The sequence below is a fragment of the Puma concolor genome, chromosome B4 (assembly GCF_028749965.1).
Source record: "Puma concolor isolate L17-30 chromosome B4, mPumCon1.1.hap2, whole genome shotgun sequence".
In the NCBI taxonomy this organism is placed as follows: Eukaryota; Metazoa; Chordata; class Mammalia; order Carnivora; family Felidae; genus Puma; species Puma concolor.
In genome coordinates, this window is record NC_141673.1 from 20,286,642 (window position 1) to 20,302,940 (window position 16,299).

Sequence of the window (16,299 nt, forward strand, 5' to 3'; positions counted from 1 at the left end):
ATATGAAGGTGTACATCATTCCAACTCTTGGAGGACAGGTATCAATGATGTTTGTTAATAAAGGAACACTATCCATGTAAGTGTGAGAATATTTAGCATCCATTTTATATTATAAAGTCTAGAGATTAAAGAAAAGATTTCAGGCGCTGTCCTTTACAAATCAGGAGCTGAAGGGGTGCCTGGGTGGCTCAGTCAGTTAAGTGGCCAACTTCACCTGGGGTCATGATCTCAGGGTTTGTGAGTTCAAGCCCCTCATTTGACTGTCAGCCATGGCCTGCTTCAGATCCTCGGTCCCCTTCTCTCTCTGCTCCTCCCCCACTTGTTCTCTCCCTCTCTCTGTCTCCTCTCTCGCTCAAAATAAATAAATAAATAAATAAATAAATAAATAAACCTCAGGAGCTGAAAAGCAATGAAAAAGAATAAATTCCTCTTACATCCAGCAACACTGATGCACTTCATAAATATTATATTGAGGAAAATGAAAGCAAATGCAAAAGAGTACACACTGTATGATTCCATTTACATGATGTTCAAGAAGGTGGGCAGATCTTGGGAAAGGAAGTGAGAGAAATTTATGAGATGCTGGAAGCATTCTTAATCTTAATCTAGAAGATGGCTAAGTGGGTGTATGCATCAATCTATGCAGGTAAAATATAATTAATGCTGCCACATTAATGCACTTTACATGCTTTACAAATATATGTGTGCCAAATCAACCAATAAATTACTCATCAGTCAGCCTTTAGGTAAGTTTTGATTAAATATTAATAGAACTTATAAATCTATAATTAAATATTAATAGAAATGAAGCTTCATGACAGAGAAAGCCATGTCTGTTTCACTTAGCACTGGATACCTTCTCACTGGAGAATTTAACTGAGCCTTTCAGCCAGCTGACAGTGATAAGATGAAGGATGGGATACCATATACCCGGAAATGAAGGAGCATGAATGGAGCCTAACAAGTATCTCTACCCTGTCCTTCGGTGATGGTAGGGAGTAACACCTTGTTTGAAATAGGGCACATTTCACACAATATATAGAGGTTTTAGTCTTTGAGCAACTGGAATGAGCATGTCTTCATAAGGACCTACTTGTAAAAATGGCCTTTGGTCAGCCCACTTTGGGTAAAAGGCAGAACCCAGGTTTCTGCCCAAGAGAAAGCTACTTTGTAGAACAGTACAAAACACAGTTGGAGCTGACTGGGGACTTCTGGGGGAGAATTGTCAAGAAGAACCCCTCAAGCTGGCATTGGGTGTAGGAGGGACTATGGAGAGAAGTAAAATGTTGATGAGATTTTAGTAAGTTGTTGACTGAATGATCTGTATAGTAAAACCTCTTCACCATTTCCTCTTTGCAATCTCTGGTAAAATTTATGTTTTTTATTAATTCATAGAGCATATTTCTTTGTAGGAGAAAGAGCATAAATGCAGGATCCTACCTTTAAGGTTAACACTGATTGAAACTGTTTTAGTCCATTTGGGTTGCTATAACAGAATACCATAAATTGGGTGGCTTACAAACAACAGAAATTTATTTCTCACAGTTCAGGAAGCTGGGAAGTCCAAGATCAAGGCACCAGCACATTCAGTGTCTGGTGAAAGCCTGCTTCCTGGTTCATGGGAGGCCATTTCTTGTTGTGTCTTCATAAGGCTGCAGGGGCAAGGGAGCTCTCTGAATCTCTTTTATAAGGCACCAATCCCATTCCTGAGTGCTCCACCCTCTGACCTAATTACCTTTCAAAGACCCGCCTCCAAATACCATCACACTGGGGATTAGGTTTCAACATATGATTTTTTGGAGGACACAAACATTCAGTCTATAACAGAAGCCCAGACTACACGTGGAGATGGCCAATATCGTTAGACTTCATTTAGTCACTCTGGGTCTGCCATGTTCTTAATCCCTGAGGGATGAAAGTCACCAGGAGGACACAAAGAAAAAGGGAAAATCTGCAAATCAAATAGGGTAGGCTTCTGGAAGCTCTTGGCCAGCCAGCTGGGCCCTGTTGGCCTGGACTGAAGGTGGCCCAAGTAGTCTAGGAAGGTCTCCTATGTCGTGGAAATACAGATGGGTATGTATGAACCTGCCAAGCAGGAAGTAAGAAACAGGGTTTCTTCCCAGCGTTTCTTTCTTCTTCATTACTGATGGGATCTTGAGAATAAACCATAGCTTTCAAGTCAGACTTTCTAAATCCTCGTTCCTCCCTGTATTTATTTGCTAGTCTCTATTCTTTAACAAGTCTTTTTTTTTTTTTTCTTTTCTTTTTGCCCAATTGTTCCAGTCGGGTCTTAGCTGGGCTAATTCAAAGAGGAGGTCATGTTTCAAAGTTGATCCAGAAAGATGACAAGGCAAGATCACCTCCTTGTGGCTGAGTGGCAGGATAACAAGAAATGTTAGCTCCTGGATCTACCCTAGGGGAGAAACGCCAGGAAATGATTTGTGGGAAGTGTAAGCTTTGGTGTTCTACTATCATTAAGGTAGATGGCAGTTTCCTTAGATCCTTAGATCATTTCTTTAGTGCCACATAAAGTCTGAAGTGCAGAAAAAATATATAGTTTTTAAAGTCATGAGTATATTTTAGCATGAAGACTATTATATGCAATTATTTTATTTTGTCACTAAAGCCATCAGATATATATTACAAGTGATTTTTTTTTTTTTGGCTTGAGTGTATGACAGGAAAACAATGTTTAAATCAATGAGTCAAAACATCTCTACTAGCATTGTTTATCTAGAAGAATTGCATAGACAAAAGTAAGAGCAAGGACATTTAGTCTATGCTTTCAAATGGGACTTGGTCATTTAAACTTAAATCTGTTTACTGGCAGATTTTTTTTTTCATCATGACTATAGAGATTATATGTTATTTAAAAGAAACAATGAAGTTAATTGTTTCTTCCTTTTCAGTGTTTGCTTTAAGAGAAAAATCCTGAAATTGGTAGGGATTTCAGGTTGGTAGGGATGTCAGGAAATCATGAAATGTAAGAGAAAACTTAGCAGTCAGGGTGGCTTAACTCATGGTAATCAGCATATGTACAATTATAATTTGCATTCCAGTTACTGAGGCTGAGAAACCCTTGCTCTGGCTGAACATATGGTGAGTAGAAGATCTCTTTTTCTAAGAAATAAGATGGCGAGAGTCTTTGGAGAATAGCTTCACTGAACTGGTAAGTTAGTTTTCTCCGGATTTTCGTGATTTCCCCAGTTCTTCCATAATTCCTCAGTGCTCTGGCCATTTTCTGGTAAGTCATGGTCTTCCGGTTACCTTTTCTTTTCCCCCAAAGTTGGGCAAGTTTTTCTTTGTTTTTTGACATAAACTGAAAGATGCCTTTGGTTTTATCTACCCACTGAATACAAGATGCCATCTCAGGATTACACAGGGATTCATGAAGGTATTCGAACAGTCGAAGCTTCTTCCTGCCTAAAATGGAGAACAAATATCATACTTCACCATGGCTATGCACAAAGAACATACTCAGGAAAGGTTTGTTGAGTGACTATAAAATTCAAAGCCGCACTGAGTCTTGAAAGTCAAAGGTCTGTTTGGCTTATTGAAGTTTTAATTCGACCTTTCTTTGTTAGAGATATTGTAAAAAAATTTTATATTGTCCATTACTAGAAAAGGGAAGGCTGGAACTTGACCCAAGTCTCTCATCTGTCATGTGGTCTTTCTTCAGCTAAATCTTGACTACTGGTTTTATGTCATATGCTAAACTTCCTATAGAACAACAAAACTGAGCAAAATTTAGTGGTTTTAAAGAGAAGCCTCAGAAGCCCTTTTCAGAAAGCAAATCATTTGAAAGGGCTTTATTCAAATAAGGTAAGTCAAATGAGGTAAGGAATGTGAATGTATTTTGTAAAATGCAAAACAATATTCAAATATAAAGTAACATTAGTGACATTAATAACAAAGACTTAGTTAAAAAAAAAAAAAAAACTCTGGGTGTGCACAGTTGCTTGAAAAATAAAGAAAATACCAAAATATCTTTATGACATTTGGACATCATTTATGAGCAATGACAATGGGCATCGTGATGTTTTTCGTTGCTGTAAAATAACATGGTACAATGAGAGTTTTTGTCCCTTTAGGAACACAGCCCTTCATATTTTAGAATTTCTAGATAGGAAACTTTAGGAAGATTTGTCGTTGTGATTTTTGTTCTGTTGATTGTATCTCTTTGGTCTATGAGAGAACCAAGGGGACAGCCCATGTTGTGGCTTCTGAGTTGGCCTGTAAATACCATGCTTCACCAGATCTGTCAGTAGCTGAGATAGCTGTGGTCAAATTTCCTTTTGCTCTAGATAGAGTTGAATAGTGGATACCCAAACTGCTTTGAACAGTCTCTTGGGAGTAATACTCTTATATCAGTCATCATTCATCCCAAAACCTCAAAGGTTTTTAAGATTATCTTTTTGAGTTATATTATCTTGAATTTACAAATTGAGAAATGAAAGGGACTTACCAAAAAACACATCATGAATTAAAGTCACAGCCTTAAACAAACTCTGTCCCTTATCTGATGGTCAAATCCATGATAATGGATGCTCATCTTTTAAAATTTGTTTTCAATTTTAAAAAAAAAAAAGTTTAAATTTTTGTTAAAAAAGTATTTTGTGGGGGCACATGGGTGGCTCAGTCGGTTGAGCGTCCGACTTCAGCTCAGGTCATGATATCACAGCTCGTGAGTTCGAGCCCCGCGTCGGCTCTGTGCTGACAGCTCAGAGCCTGGAGCCTGCTTCAGATTCTGTGTCTCCCTCTCTCCCTGCCCCTAACCCACTCACATTCTGTCTCTGTCTCTCTCGAAAATAAACACTAAAAAAAAATTTTTTTTAAGTATTATGTGCTCACAGTAAAAGATTCAGTCAGAAGCACAAAGTGAAAAAAAAAAAAAGCACAAAGTGAAAGTAAAATTCAAGTCTATCCTACAGTTTTTAAATTCAAAAAAATTTTTTGCATATAAACATATGTATACCCTTTAAAAATACAAGTGGTATCAAAGTAATATGCCCTTTTCCAGTGTTATATACCTTAAATTATATCAGAGAATATAGAAATTAGCTACAGATGGGTAAAATACCCAACTGTTGACAAATGGCTACTTCCCAGGATATAGCATGGGAAGAAAGAAGGAACACTTCTACTTATTCTTTACGTATTTCTGAATCCTTTCTACTTTTAATCATGTGCATTGTTACTTTTAAATTATGGAATTAAATGGGATTAAGACAAAAGAATGTACTCTAAAGTTCTTTATCAACACATATGATATGCCTGCATGCCTTTTAAAAGCTATGTGTTCTGTTTTATGCATGTACTATTTTTCTCTGGATAATAAATGCCCAGATTATTTTGAAATTTCATTCTGTTTCAAATGTATCCCTATTTCAAGTGGAAGATGAAACTTGAAAAACAGAAGATGGTGAGTAATATGTCCCATAATGGCAAAGCTCCACAACATAAAGCATCAGTGGAAAGACATAGGCTTTACACCCTGGAATGAGTTAGTTTAAAAAAATAATAGTGACTAGCTAAACACCTGGACAGAAGTAGAAGTGTAATTCTCCTTATATTAAATTACCACCATAGTTCAATATCCAGTACCAATATTCAGTGATACAGATTTATTTTCTCTGTGTGATTTTATGCATTATTCTTTGCTGGATTAGATTATAACTGAATATTTAGAATTTTATTCTAAGATACAGTGTACAGTATTCTAGGATGGAGATATAGAAACAAAACTAGTTTTCCCAAAAAAAGCTCATTTAAAATAATTTAGTAACTATGATAACCATTTTTTAAAAATTTCATCATAAAATTATAGTGTATCTTACACATCTCTGTTCCTTATACACAGACAAATGCAGTGGGTAAGTTCCATTCTTTTACTACAAGAACACACACACACACACACACACCCCTATGGTATCTTGAGAAATTATCCAGTGCCAGGCTATGAGCATAATGCTTTACATAGGCTTTCATTTGATTTTTACAGAAATCTTATGATTTATTTGTACAATTACCATTATTTGCCTTTTGAATGAGGAAACTGTGGAACAAAAGGTTGAGTGATTTTCCCAGGCTCATACAATTAACCCATAGTTCACACTCAATCACTGAGTTACATAGTCCCTAAGAGTCAAAAGATATGAACATTTAAATTTTTGATAGTGCCAAATTACCTTACAAAACTTTGTACCACTCAATCTACACTGCCTCCAAAAGCACATGTGCACATGTCAGCAGCTACTATCCTGCTTTAATACTTTGCCCATCTGTTAGGTGAGATCATCATCGTCTTAAATTTATGAAATCAAGATTTCAAATTTATGAAATATTGAATTATTATGGAACTTCATTTGCAGAAAACTTAACAGAGAAGACAACTTTTACACCAAGGCCTTTACAATTAGAATAAGATTGCTAAAACAACTTATGGAAAAGTTCCTCCTTCTATACCCCAAATATATACACATTATTCTCGAATGCAGATTTATTTGAGTGAAGCAACACGATGCAGCTTCATAACATTTCTATGAAACAATAGGAAGCCTCACCAAGGTGAATGGCTTGGAGTGGTTCAGTGCGTCAGATGTGAATTCTTCTTAATCACAATACGAGAATATTTTGCAAATGCAATTCTAAACTCAGATATGAAATCCCTTTAAAGCTGCTTTGAAGATTTGGTTCTTTTACTTATAAAAGGAGTAATGGATCCACATACCTTTTCCTCCCTTTTGATGGAGAACAGCAGGTTGTACCAGCTGGTTTTCAGGGATGTTTGGCAGAGATTGATGAATATTTCCTTCAAAATAGAGGTCCGCAGCACTGTTCTATATAAATAATGCAGCAGATGTTAAGTGGGACTTTCCATGTGGCCCCCAGTTGATGGCTAAAGTTAAAAGCTGGGGACAAAAAGACTGCTAAGAATCTCCCAAATTCTAACAAGCACTATTCTCAATTGCAGCCAGTTATCTCCCAGGGCAGAACTAGCTTCAAACCCACATAAAGAGAGGACCAAGGGATGTAAAGTAATCTTTGGCTTTGTGGGGACTTTCATATCATCCCCTCCTTATGAGAAAAAAGAGGGTGTTCCTTCCTTCCTTCTCCCTAAAAATGCCCAGTCAGAAAGAAAAATTTAAAAGAATTATTAGTAGAAATTGAAGTGCCCACAAAAAAGGGAAGATGGGCTTTCCATTCCTCTGTTGGATGCTGGGCAAGAGACACAGAGAGAAAGATGTCAGCCAAGGGAGGGCAGAGCCAAGAGAGGGGACAGGTGGAAGCAGCCTGAGGTGTTACCATTACATAAGGCAAGGATATATAGGTCTCCACAGGTTAATTCAAACTCCCTCTTCAAAGAAATGTCATATGGAGAGGCCCTGACAGAACTTACAAGGTAAGAAAAAGGACATCTGCTATACAGCATGGTTGAAGGGAATGACTGGGAAAAAAAAAAAAAAGAAAACCATGTCGTATTTACACCCTACCACATTAAGACTGCTGGCATTAAGAAAACAACACAAAAGAACACATGAATGGAGAAATAGATGATGGGGACACTTCATTTGCAGGGCACACTGCTACAATATCCATGAGTTGATCCATAACATGTAACTAACTCTAAGCTTGGGAAGGAAAATAGAGAAGGTGTCAGGGTGCCTGGGTGGTTCAGTTGATTAAGTGTCCGACTCTTGGTTTCCTCTCAGGTCATGATCTCATGGTTCCTGGGTTTGAGCCCTGCATTGGGCTCCATGCCGGCAGCATGGAGCCTGCTTGGGATTCTCTCTCCCTCTTTCTCTGTCCCTGCCCTGCTTGTGCTCTTTCTCTCCCTCAAAATAAATAAACTTAAAAAAAATAATTTAAAAAATGAAAATTTCTTTAGAAAATAGTGGAGGTCGATAGAAGACTGTAGGTAAAACCAGTGTGGAGTAAGTTTGGGCTTTGCCCTATGGCATATAGGGGAACCATGGCTTTTTGCAATTTCCCAGATGGACTAAAGAGTAGCAGTAATGTGAGAACCCTAAAAATATATCTTTATAGAAGTCATTCACACCCTCTGATGCTGGGTGAAGAGCAATGATGGAGGACAGTTTCCTTCTTGACAGCACTGCTGAGGCTCACCCCATGTTGACTCTCAGGGTCACACCACTGATAGCTGTGAATGTTCTCACAGTCTCTGCTGCCTCTAAGCTGGGTTTCAGCTAGCATACACCAAGTGAAAGGCAGGACTGAATAGGGAATTTGCCTGTTACTGGGGGGTGGTCTCCTGGTACATGTACTCACTATTACTGTTCTCCAATTATAGACAGGTTCCTCTGCAGGCAGCATACCATAGCAGTTGGAATTCCCTCTGATATGAGAGCAGTGGTTGATGAACGCCAGGTAATTTTTGTAATCTAATTTAAAAACAGAGACAGAAACTGAAAAAGTCAAAGTTTATGATTACACACATGTGCATGTATGCATATATGCTTATGTGTGATTGCTCTATCATGTGTTTTCTATCACTTTGCATTTCTTTTTTAAAATTTAATTTATTTATTTTTTTTAAATTTACATCCAAGTTAGCATATAGTGCAACAATGATTTCAGGAGTAGATTCCTTAATGCTCCTTACCATTTAGCCCATCACCCCTCCCACAACCCCTCCAGTAATCCTCTGTTTGTTCTCCATGTTTAAGAGTCTCTTATGTTTTGTCTCCCTCCCTGTTTTTGTATTATTTTTGCTTCCCTTCCCTTATGTTCATCTCACTTTGCATTTCTTTACATTTATTGCATTGTGCTGGTATCAGAGATCTCTTTTTACATGTCCCATTTTCCCTTAGTAGAGTATGTGTTCCTTGCAAGTAGAGATCCATGATCTCTTATCTTGGTACTGCCCGCAACACCCTGTATAAACTTGGCAGGCAAAATACCTGTGTCTCACCTGCACTATCTTTCTATAGTCTAGAGGGCGATGGGTGAGGAAGAATAAAAGAATATTTATTCTTCTGATTATAATATCTCTTGCATGGAAAGTCTATAAGATAAATTAGAATAACTGAAAAGCCCACTCTGAACAGTTAAAATTATCAATCAGATAAATATCAACTAGATATTTTTAATAGCAAATAATTATATGTGCTAGTATTTCTACGTGGAATGTCATTCTTTACATTTTTATATATGACACTTTAAATTTACTTAGGCTAGGTAACCCTGGAAGCTTTCTGCCTTAGAATTAATCCTAGATGCACTAGGTAAAAATGGTCTTCTCTGTTCTGGTAATTATTATTTGTGTCTGACTAACAAGCCATTTGATATCCCAGTGAAAGAAGGGGACTGACATCTTTACCTGGAGAGTACGGAAGATCTCCGGTTGAATGTTGCCTCAGGACCTCAAAAGCATCTTCAAAGGCTTGACCCAGCTTGTCTTGTTCAACACAGGCCTGCTAGAAAAATGGCAGAACTCTCGAGTTTTGAAATTATCAATTGCACTTAATTTTTCTGTTATAAAGTAGAGTTTCTCACCCACAGCACTATTGACATGTTAGGTTGGCTAAGTCTTTGCTGTGGGGGGGGCTGTCCTATGTATTGTAGGATATTGAGCAGCATCCCTGGCTTCTACCCACCAGATGCCAGTTAACATCCTCACAGTTGTGACAATTGAAAATGTCTCAGAAATCACCAAATATACCCTGGGAGACAAAATCAACCCTGGTTGAGATTCACTGCTCTATAACATATAGTATTTAGAGAACAGTACTCATTCTATAGTATAGTATTTAACATTCTTGTAAAATTTTAGTAAGGAGTCGTATAGCAGAAGACTGATTTGGAAAAAGGAATCAGGCATATATCTTTAATGAAAAAATCTGAATTGCTGCTTAAAAATGGAATGTTCTTCGTCAGACTTCGGCTCAGGTCATGATCTCATGGTTCGTGGGTTTGAGCCCCGCATAGGGCTCTGTGTTGACAGGAGCCTGCTTCAGATTCTGTGTCTCCCTCTCTCTATCCCTCCCCTGCTCGTGCTCTCTCTCTCTCTCAAAAAAATGAACATTAAAAATAATAATAAAAAAATGGAATGCTCTTAATTTCAAAAACATGTCTCTAAGACCTAAAATTAAACTGTCTTGCAAACCATTTCACGCCCTTATAATCTGAACCATATATTTTATTTTCCAAATGGAGGATGTTCATCCTCCAAATCACCCAAAGATTTTAAAATGCCAACTTACCATGCTTCATTAATGAGTTTACGATTCTGAAAAAGATTAATAAGTAAAAAGCAAAATTAATAGTGTCTCTATTTCATTTGCCTCTGAATTAAAGGATCTTACTCAAAATATTTCCTGAAAATACCTAATGTAAACCAAAAGCACCATCTAAATTCTTTTTAATTTAATTCTGAACAAAATTTCTTACAAACTTTTTTTTGCTCTTCTATCATTACAAAACGTTTTAAATGTGAAAATAGCTAAATAGAGTTAATTACCTAAATTGCTTAACTTACAAGACAATAGGAAAAAACTCAATATTTAACTATTTCAATATTTTAACATTCTTTTAAGAGTTAAAGTATATAAATTATCTTAGCATAGGTGTCCATTTATAACAGTGTTGTTGTTTTTAGATCTTTCTGGTGTCAGCCTAATGAGAATCTGGTGAATGATAGGCTTTTTAGCTCACAAACTGTGGACCTACATTAAAAATAAAATTTACCCTGGGGTGCCTGGGTGGCCCAGTTGGTTAAGTGTCCGACTCAGATCAAGATCATGGCTCAGATCCTGATCTCAGAGTCGGTGAGTTCGGGTTCTGTGCTAGAGCCTGCTTGAGGTTGTGTCTCTTCTCTCTCTGACCCTCCCCCACTTATGCTCTGTGTGTGTCTCTCTCAAAAATAAATAAACGTTAAAAAATGGAAAAAAGCAAATAAAATTTACCCTATGAAACCCATCCAACGACTTTCTAAAATGGTAGAATAGGAACCGTGCATGGCCTACTTTCTTATCCCTGTAAGTTAGATTTTGTTTTAAATAAACAATGATCACACAGACCCACATTAAATGTTCTTTTTAAGTTTAAATTCTATAGAACTAAACACAAACAAATCTACATAACAAGAAAGAGTATGTGGTGGGTCCAACATTGCTTATCATTTCATTTAGCACAAGCAACTGTTTATACAAGTTGTTAATATTTACCCTGCAAACATAGTGAACTTACTCATTAACACTGAAGAATACAGAGATAATATAATCTAACACTATTATTATATACATGTATCAATAATTACATCAATATAATATGTCAAACATTGGAATTCTATTCAGCTCTTTGAAATCACTATATCATGTCAGTTAAAAGAAAACATGAGAGGAAAAGTGATAAAAAAGGTAATTATACGAGGTGATGGAAATGTTAACTAATCTTATCATGGTAATCATTTCATAATATACATGTATGTCAAATAATCACATTTTACACCTTAAATTTATAAAATCTTATATGTCAATTATATCTCAATAAAGCTGGAAAAAAAGACAGCTTCCCAATGTGGGAAATGCTGAACAATTTAACAAAAACTAAAAAAAAAAAAAAAAAAAAAAAAAAAAAAAAATCCATAAATCACTGGGTTATGGTTCCTAATAAATATTATCAATATATGTATTTTTAAAGACCAGTAAATGACTTTCAATTAATTATGCCTCAACTCATAAGCACCAAAGCAAATACATGAGTGTTGTATGACTTTGACAAAAATACTCCACAAAATTATCACAACGATTACAACTAAAGTTAAAGTAGCAAACCAAAAGGGAAGAAAAAAGCTTGAAAACGTTATCGATCAATGCAATTGCTTGGTATTTCTTATATCAGAACAGTCAATGAGAAACATTAGGTCAAAGGAGAAATTTAAGTTTTCACAAGGTATTTTGAAAAACAGAAGCTAAATACTTACCAGGAAGACACTTCAACCCTCTGCAAAGATGTTTCATTAATATCGGAATCCTAAGACAGGACTGTCAAGAACTCACTGGCAGAGTTGCATTAAATAGCTGTTTTTAAGGAAGTGCTACAAAAGGGGATTTTTTTAAAAGATACAGTGTCCTCATGATTTCTATTTCATTATAGGCCAGAGGCTATTATTTTGAAGAGACACATAAAAGTTCATATCCCATGGGCTGAAAGCATTCGAACAAACCCCGTGAATCTTCCGCCAGCATAAATTGAGTCTCCTCTGGCCCCCTGTAGCCCCACTGGAAATCTCTGACCTGCACAACTCTCGTCCATCCTTTTTTTATTCCTTTTGTGTCCCCCCTGATTCTAGACCCTGTATTGCCTGTCTTGCCTGGACTATAAACAACGTTCACTCTGGCCTTCCCAAAGTGGTCTCTTTCCTCTCAAACCACTTGACTCATACTGATTGCCTTACTTAGAGATCTTAAAGGCACAGTCTCTTGCCCTGGCATTCAAGGCCCCTCATTCTAACCTTAGCTTTATTTATCACCATTCATTTAGGAGAAGGAAATGAAATTCAGGTTGTAGCCTTCTCTCCATACCTAAATCCAGTAGGGCCTCCAAAAAGGTCAGGAACAGCTCCTGGGTGGTGATCCGGTGATCCAGGATACACTTGAAGCTCCTGATCTGCACAGAGGTCCAGTTCTCTCATTTAGCCAGAAGTTCTATTGGAGATGGGTTTTGGTGGCTTTGGTGGAAATCATGGGGTGCTCCTCCACCTATAATGCTTGCTTCCCAGTCCATTCATGTGCCCAGTTACCCATTCCATTTTACCTATCAGAGTCTGATCTAGCATCCACGTGTACCAGGCAGAAATAACTTTCCCCTCTGAAGCACGTGTCTGCATCACCCTTCCCTAACTGTAACCTTCTGCCATTATAACAGATATCACATTTCGCCAGGGGGAAAACCACCTAAGAATTTTTGGTAAACCTTTTGGGTGGAGAGATTTTCTGTTTTGCATGGTTGGAATCTGAACTCACCTTTGATATGGGACCATTGTTCTAGACCATCTACTTTTTTTACTCAATTTGTTATGCAAATGTAAACACACATCTCCTCTTCAGAAATGTAGATGTTATAATAACAAGTGTATAAAACTGTAATCACTAATGTTGATGAGGTTTTAATCTGTACCATTTCCATGTGTACGCCCTTTTGCGCCATTTTGTTCCATTTGATTTATTTGTTTAACAAGTATATATTTCTGAGCTTTTTTCTCTGCTGGACACTGTCCTGTGTCCATGGAATATAGCCCTGAGCAAGTTATAATGAGAAATGATTTTAAAAAAAAGCAAACCAGACATGTATTAGATAATAAATACTAAGAAAACGATAAGAGAAAGGGTATAGAAAGAGTATGTAGTTGTGATGAATGATCATGAAAATCCTCTGGGGAGGGAATGTGTGAGAGCTGAAATCCAACAAGAAGAAAGAGTGAGCAAAAGAAATGCAGGGATATAAAGTACTGCCTGACGGAATAAAGTGCAAAGAACCTTAGAAATGAAAGCCATGGGGGCTCAAGCAGAATGAGACTGGGGGCTGAGAGGCAAAGTTAGAAGGTAGGAGGGAGGGTTCAGATGAACCCAAATGTAGAGCTAGAAGAACACACACACATATATATGTATATATATATATACACACACACACATATATACATATATATATGTATATATATTTCAAAAGAATCTAAAAATCATACATGATAGTAGTTGCCTGCTTAGCCCCATTTTACAGATGAGGAATCTAAACCGAGGCTCAAAGACATTTTGTGATTTTTCCTAAGGTCCAATTGCTAGTGAGAGATGGGCTGGGCTGGGTCTAGATTTGGGCCCAGATGACATCATGAACATGCTCTCAGCTGCCATGCTGGAGGCTTGTGTCTGCACTTAGGTTCCATTTGACCAAGGTTCTCAGTCACCATGGCAGTTTCCATAGCACCCAGCAGATACTTCTAGCTTGGTATGTAGTTGAAATGGAAGGAAAAATAAATGAACTTTCTAAGCAGGTATTTTCCCACTGGTGTCTCCAGAGTTTTATTCTGCAAGATATTAATAAATGAACCCAGAAAAAGTATTGAGTAGAAGCAAGTTTTGCTGTTTAGCACTTCTTCAGCCAGGCTCAGTCCATAGAGCATGCAACTCTTGATCTCGGGGTTGTGAGTTCGAGCCCCATGTAGGCTCCAAGTAGAGCCAACAGACCCAAGTTTAGGAGTTCCTGCTATAATGTATTTTTAAAGCCTTATTTAAGGTCCAAGTATTGCTTCTTGAGACATTTATACCTAATACAAACGCACATACACAGAACATCTTTTTCAAGGTGGACATTAACGTTTCCTTCAACCCCAGAAGTGAACTGACTAACAAGGGCTCTAAAGAAAAGATTCCTGATCGATGAAGTCTTTTGCAGAAGTTCATTGTGCTCAGTGGTAACTGAGATTATTTTAGAGAATCTTAAATTTTTTTTTTTCAACGTTTTTATTTATTTTTGGGACAGAGAGAGACAGAGCATGAACGGGGGAGGGGCAGAGAGAGAGGGAGACACAGAATCGGAAACAGGCTCCAGGCTCTGAGCCATCAGCCCAGAGCCCGATGCGGGGCTCGAACTCACGGACCGCGAGATCGTGACCTGGCTGAAGTCGGACGCTTAACCGACTGCGCCACCCAGGCGCCCCTATTTTAGAGAATCTTAAGCAACAGATGTTCTGGAGTCTAAATCATATGGTGCCAAGCTTCTGATGGAAGATTGCATTTTCTGAGAATAGAGAGCTTCAGAACACAGGAAAAAGGAGACTAAATTCAAGCTCTTATCATTATTTCTAATTAAATAACTCCATTGTTCACTTCCTCAAAAAATTAAACATAGAACTACCATATGATCCAGTAATGCCACTGCTAGGTATTTAACCAAAGAATACAAAAACATTAATTGAAAAATATATATGCACCCCTAGGTTTATTGTGGCATTATTTACAATAACCAAATTGTGGAAGAAGCCCAAATGTCAATCGATAGGCGAATGGATATAGAAGATGTGGTGTATATATACAATGGAATTTTACTCAGCCATAAAAAGAATGAGTTCTTGCCATTTACAACAACATGAATGGATCTAAAAGGTATAATACTAAGTGAAATAAGTCAGAGAAAGACAAATACCATATGACTTTACTCAGATGTGGAATTTAAGAAATAAAACAAATGAACAACGAAGAAAAAAGACAAACCAAGTAACAGACTCTTGACCATAGGGAAAAAATTGATAGTTACCAGAGGGGAGTGGGGTGGAGGAATGGGAGAAATAGGTGGTGGGGATTAAGGAGTACATTTGTTGTGATGAGCCCCTGGAAATGTTGAATCACTCTATTGTACACCTGAAACTAATATAAAACTGTATGTTAACTCCTCTGGAATTTAAAGAAATAATAATAAAAACTAAAAATAACTCCATTGTTTAGAGGATTAAAGAACTGAGTCCTGAACTTAGATCTCTGAAAACCTAACAAGCAAATAATATTGCTAGACTGGGAAGAAGATGCTAGAAAATTTCTTATGTCAGAGTAGGAGAATTCACAGAACCACAGATCATGAGACAAATAGCTAGCCTTCACTCTTACTTTAATAATTACTTGCACAGATTATTCTTCGAAATTTATTGACACTTGCTTTGTGACCCAACATAGGGCCTTATATTGATGAATACTCCATTTGTACTTGGAAGAATGTATATTTTGCAATTATTGTATATAGTGCCTCATAAATAAAATAGAACCAGTTTAGATCTGGTTCATTGATAATATTGTTCAAATTTTCCATATCTCTACTGCCTTTTTCTTTGGCCTGCATATTTTATCAGTTACAAGGATTACAGAAGATTAGAGTATACAAAGAGTAACTTCCAACTATAATCGCGGATTTGTCTATTTCTGCCTTTAGTTCTGTCCATTTTTGCTTCATGTTTTTTGAAGCTCTATTATTAGATGCATACTCATTTGGAATTGTTATGTGTTCTTGATAAATTGAGTCTTTTATCATGATAAAATTTCTGTATTTCATTTTGGTAATCCTTTTTTGGTAATCCTTGAAATCTACTTTGATATTATCCACACTAGCTCTCTTATTTATTTATTTATTTATTTATTAAAAATTTTTTTTTAATGTCTATTTATTTTTGAGAGAGAGAGAGACTGAGCATGAGCAGGGGAGGAGCAGAGAAAGGGAGACACAAAATCTTAAGCAGGCTCCAGGCTTTGAGCTATCAGCAGAGCCCAACGCTGGGCTCAAACTCACGAACTG

The 16,299-nt window shown here is 37.1% G+C and overlaps 1 protein-coding gene across 4 annotated transcripts; it reads right to left on the reverse strand.

Annotated features, from left to right (window-relative positions):
• Positions 1–1,511: 1,511 nt before the first annotated feature.
• SPIC (Spi-C transcription factor) lies at positions 1,512–12,077 on the reverse strand. Of its 4 annotated transcripts, none has more exons than XM_086712545.1 (6): positions 11,945–12,077; positions 10,224–10,249; positions 9,341–9,437; positions 8,290–8,402; positions 6,731–6,839; positions 1,512–3,423 (listed from the first exon to the last, which is right to left on the reverse strand). In XM_086712545.1, the coding sequence occupies exons 2-6, from the start codon at positions 10,224–10,226 to the stop codon at positions 2,996–2,998; spliced, it is 750 nt and encodes a 249-aa protein (XP_086568671.1). In that variant the 5' UTR covers positions 10,227–10,249; positions 11,945–12,077; the 3' UTR covers positions 1,512–2,995. The 4 variants fall into 4 exon arrangements, with proteins under 4 accessions (XP_086568671.1, XP_086568669.1, XP_086568670.1 ...); XM_086712543.1 differs by having other exon boundaries at positions 8,290–8,426; XM_086712544.1 differs by having other exon boundaries at positions 8,290–8,426; positions 9,341–9,434; positions 11,945–12,030.
• Between the last annotated feature and the right edge of the window lie 4,222 nt (positions 12,078–16,299).

Excerpts from the sequence above, each read along its gene's own strand:
- SPIC (XM_086712543.1), bottom strand. Across the intron at positions 6,840-8,289 it reads ATAATTGGAGAACAGTAATA|AACAGTGCTGCGGACCTCTA; the intron begins GTGAGTACATGT and ends TTATTTATATAG. Across the intron at positions 3,424-6,730 it reads CCATCAAAAGGGAGGAAAAG|GCAGGAAGAAGCTTCGACTG; the intron begins GTATGTGGATCC and ends TCTCCATTTTAG.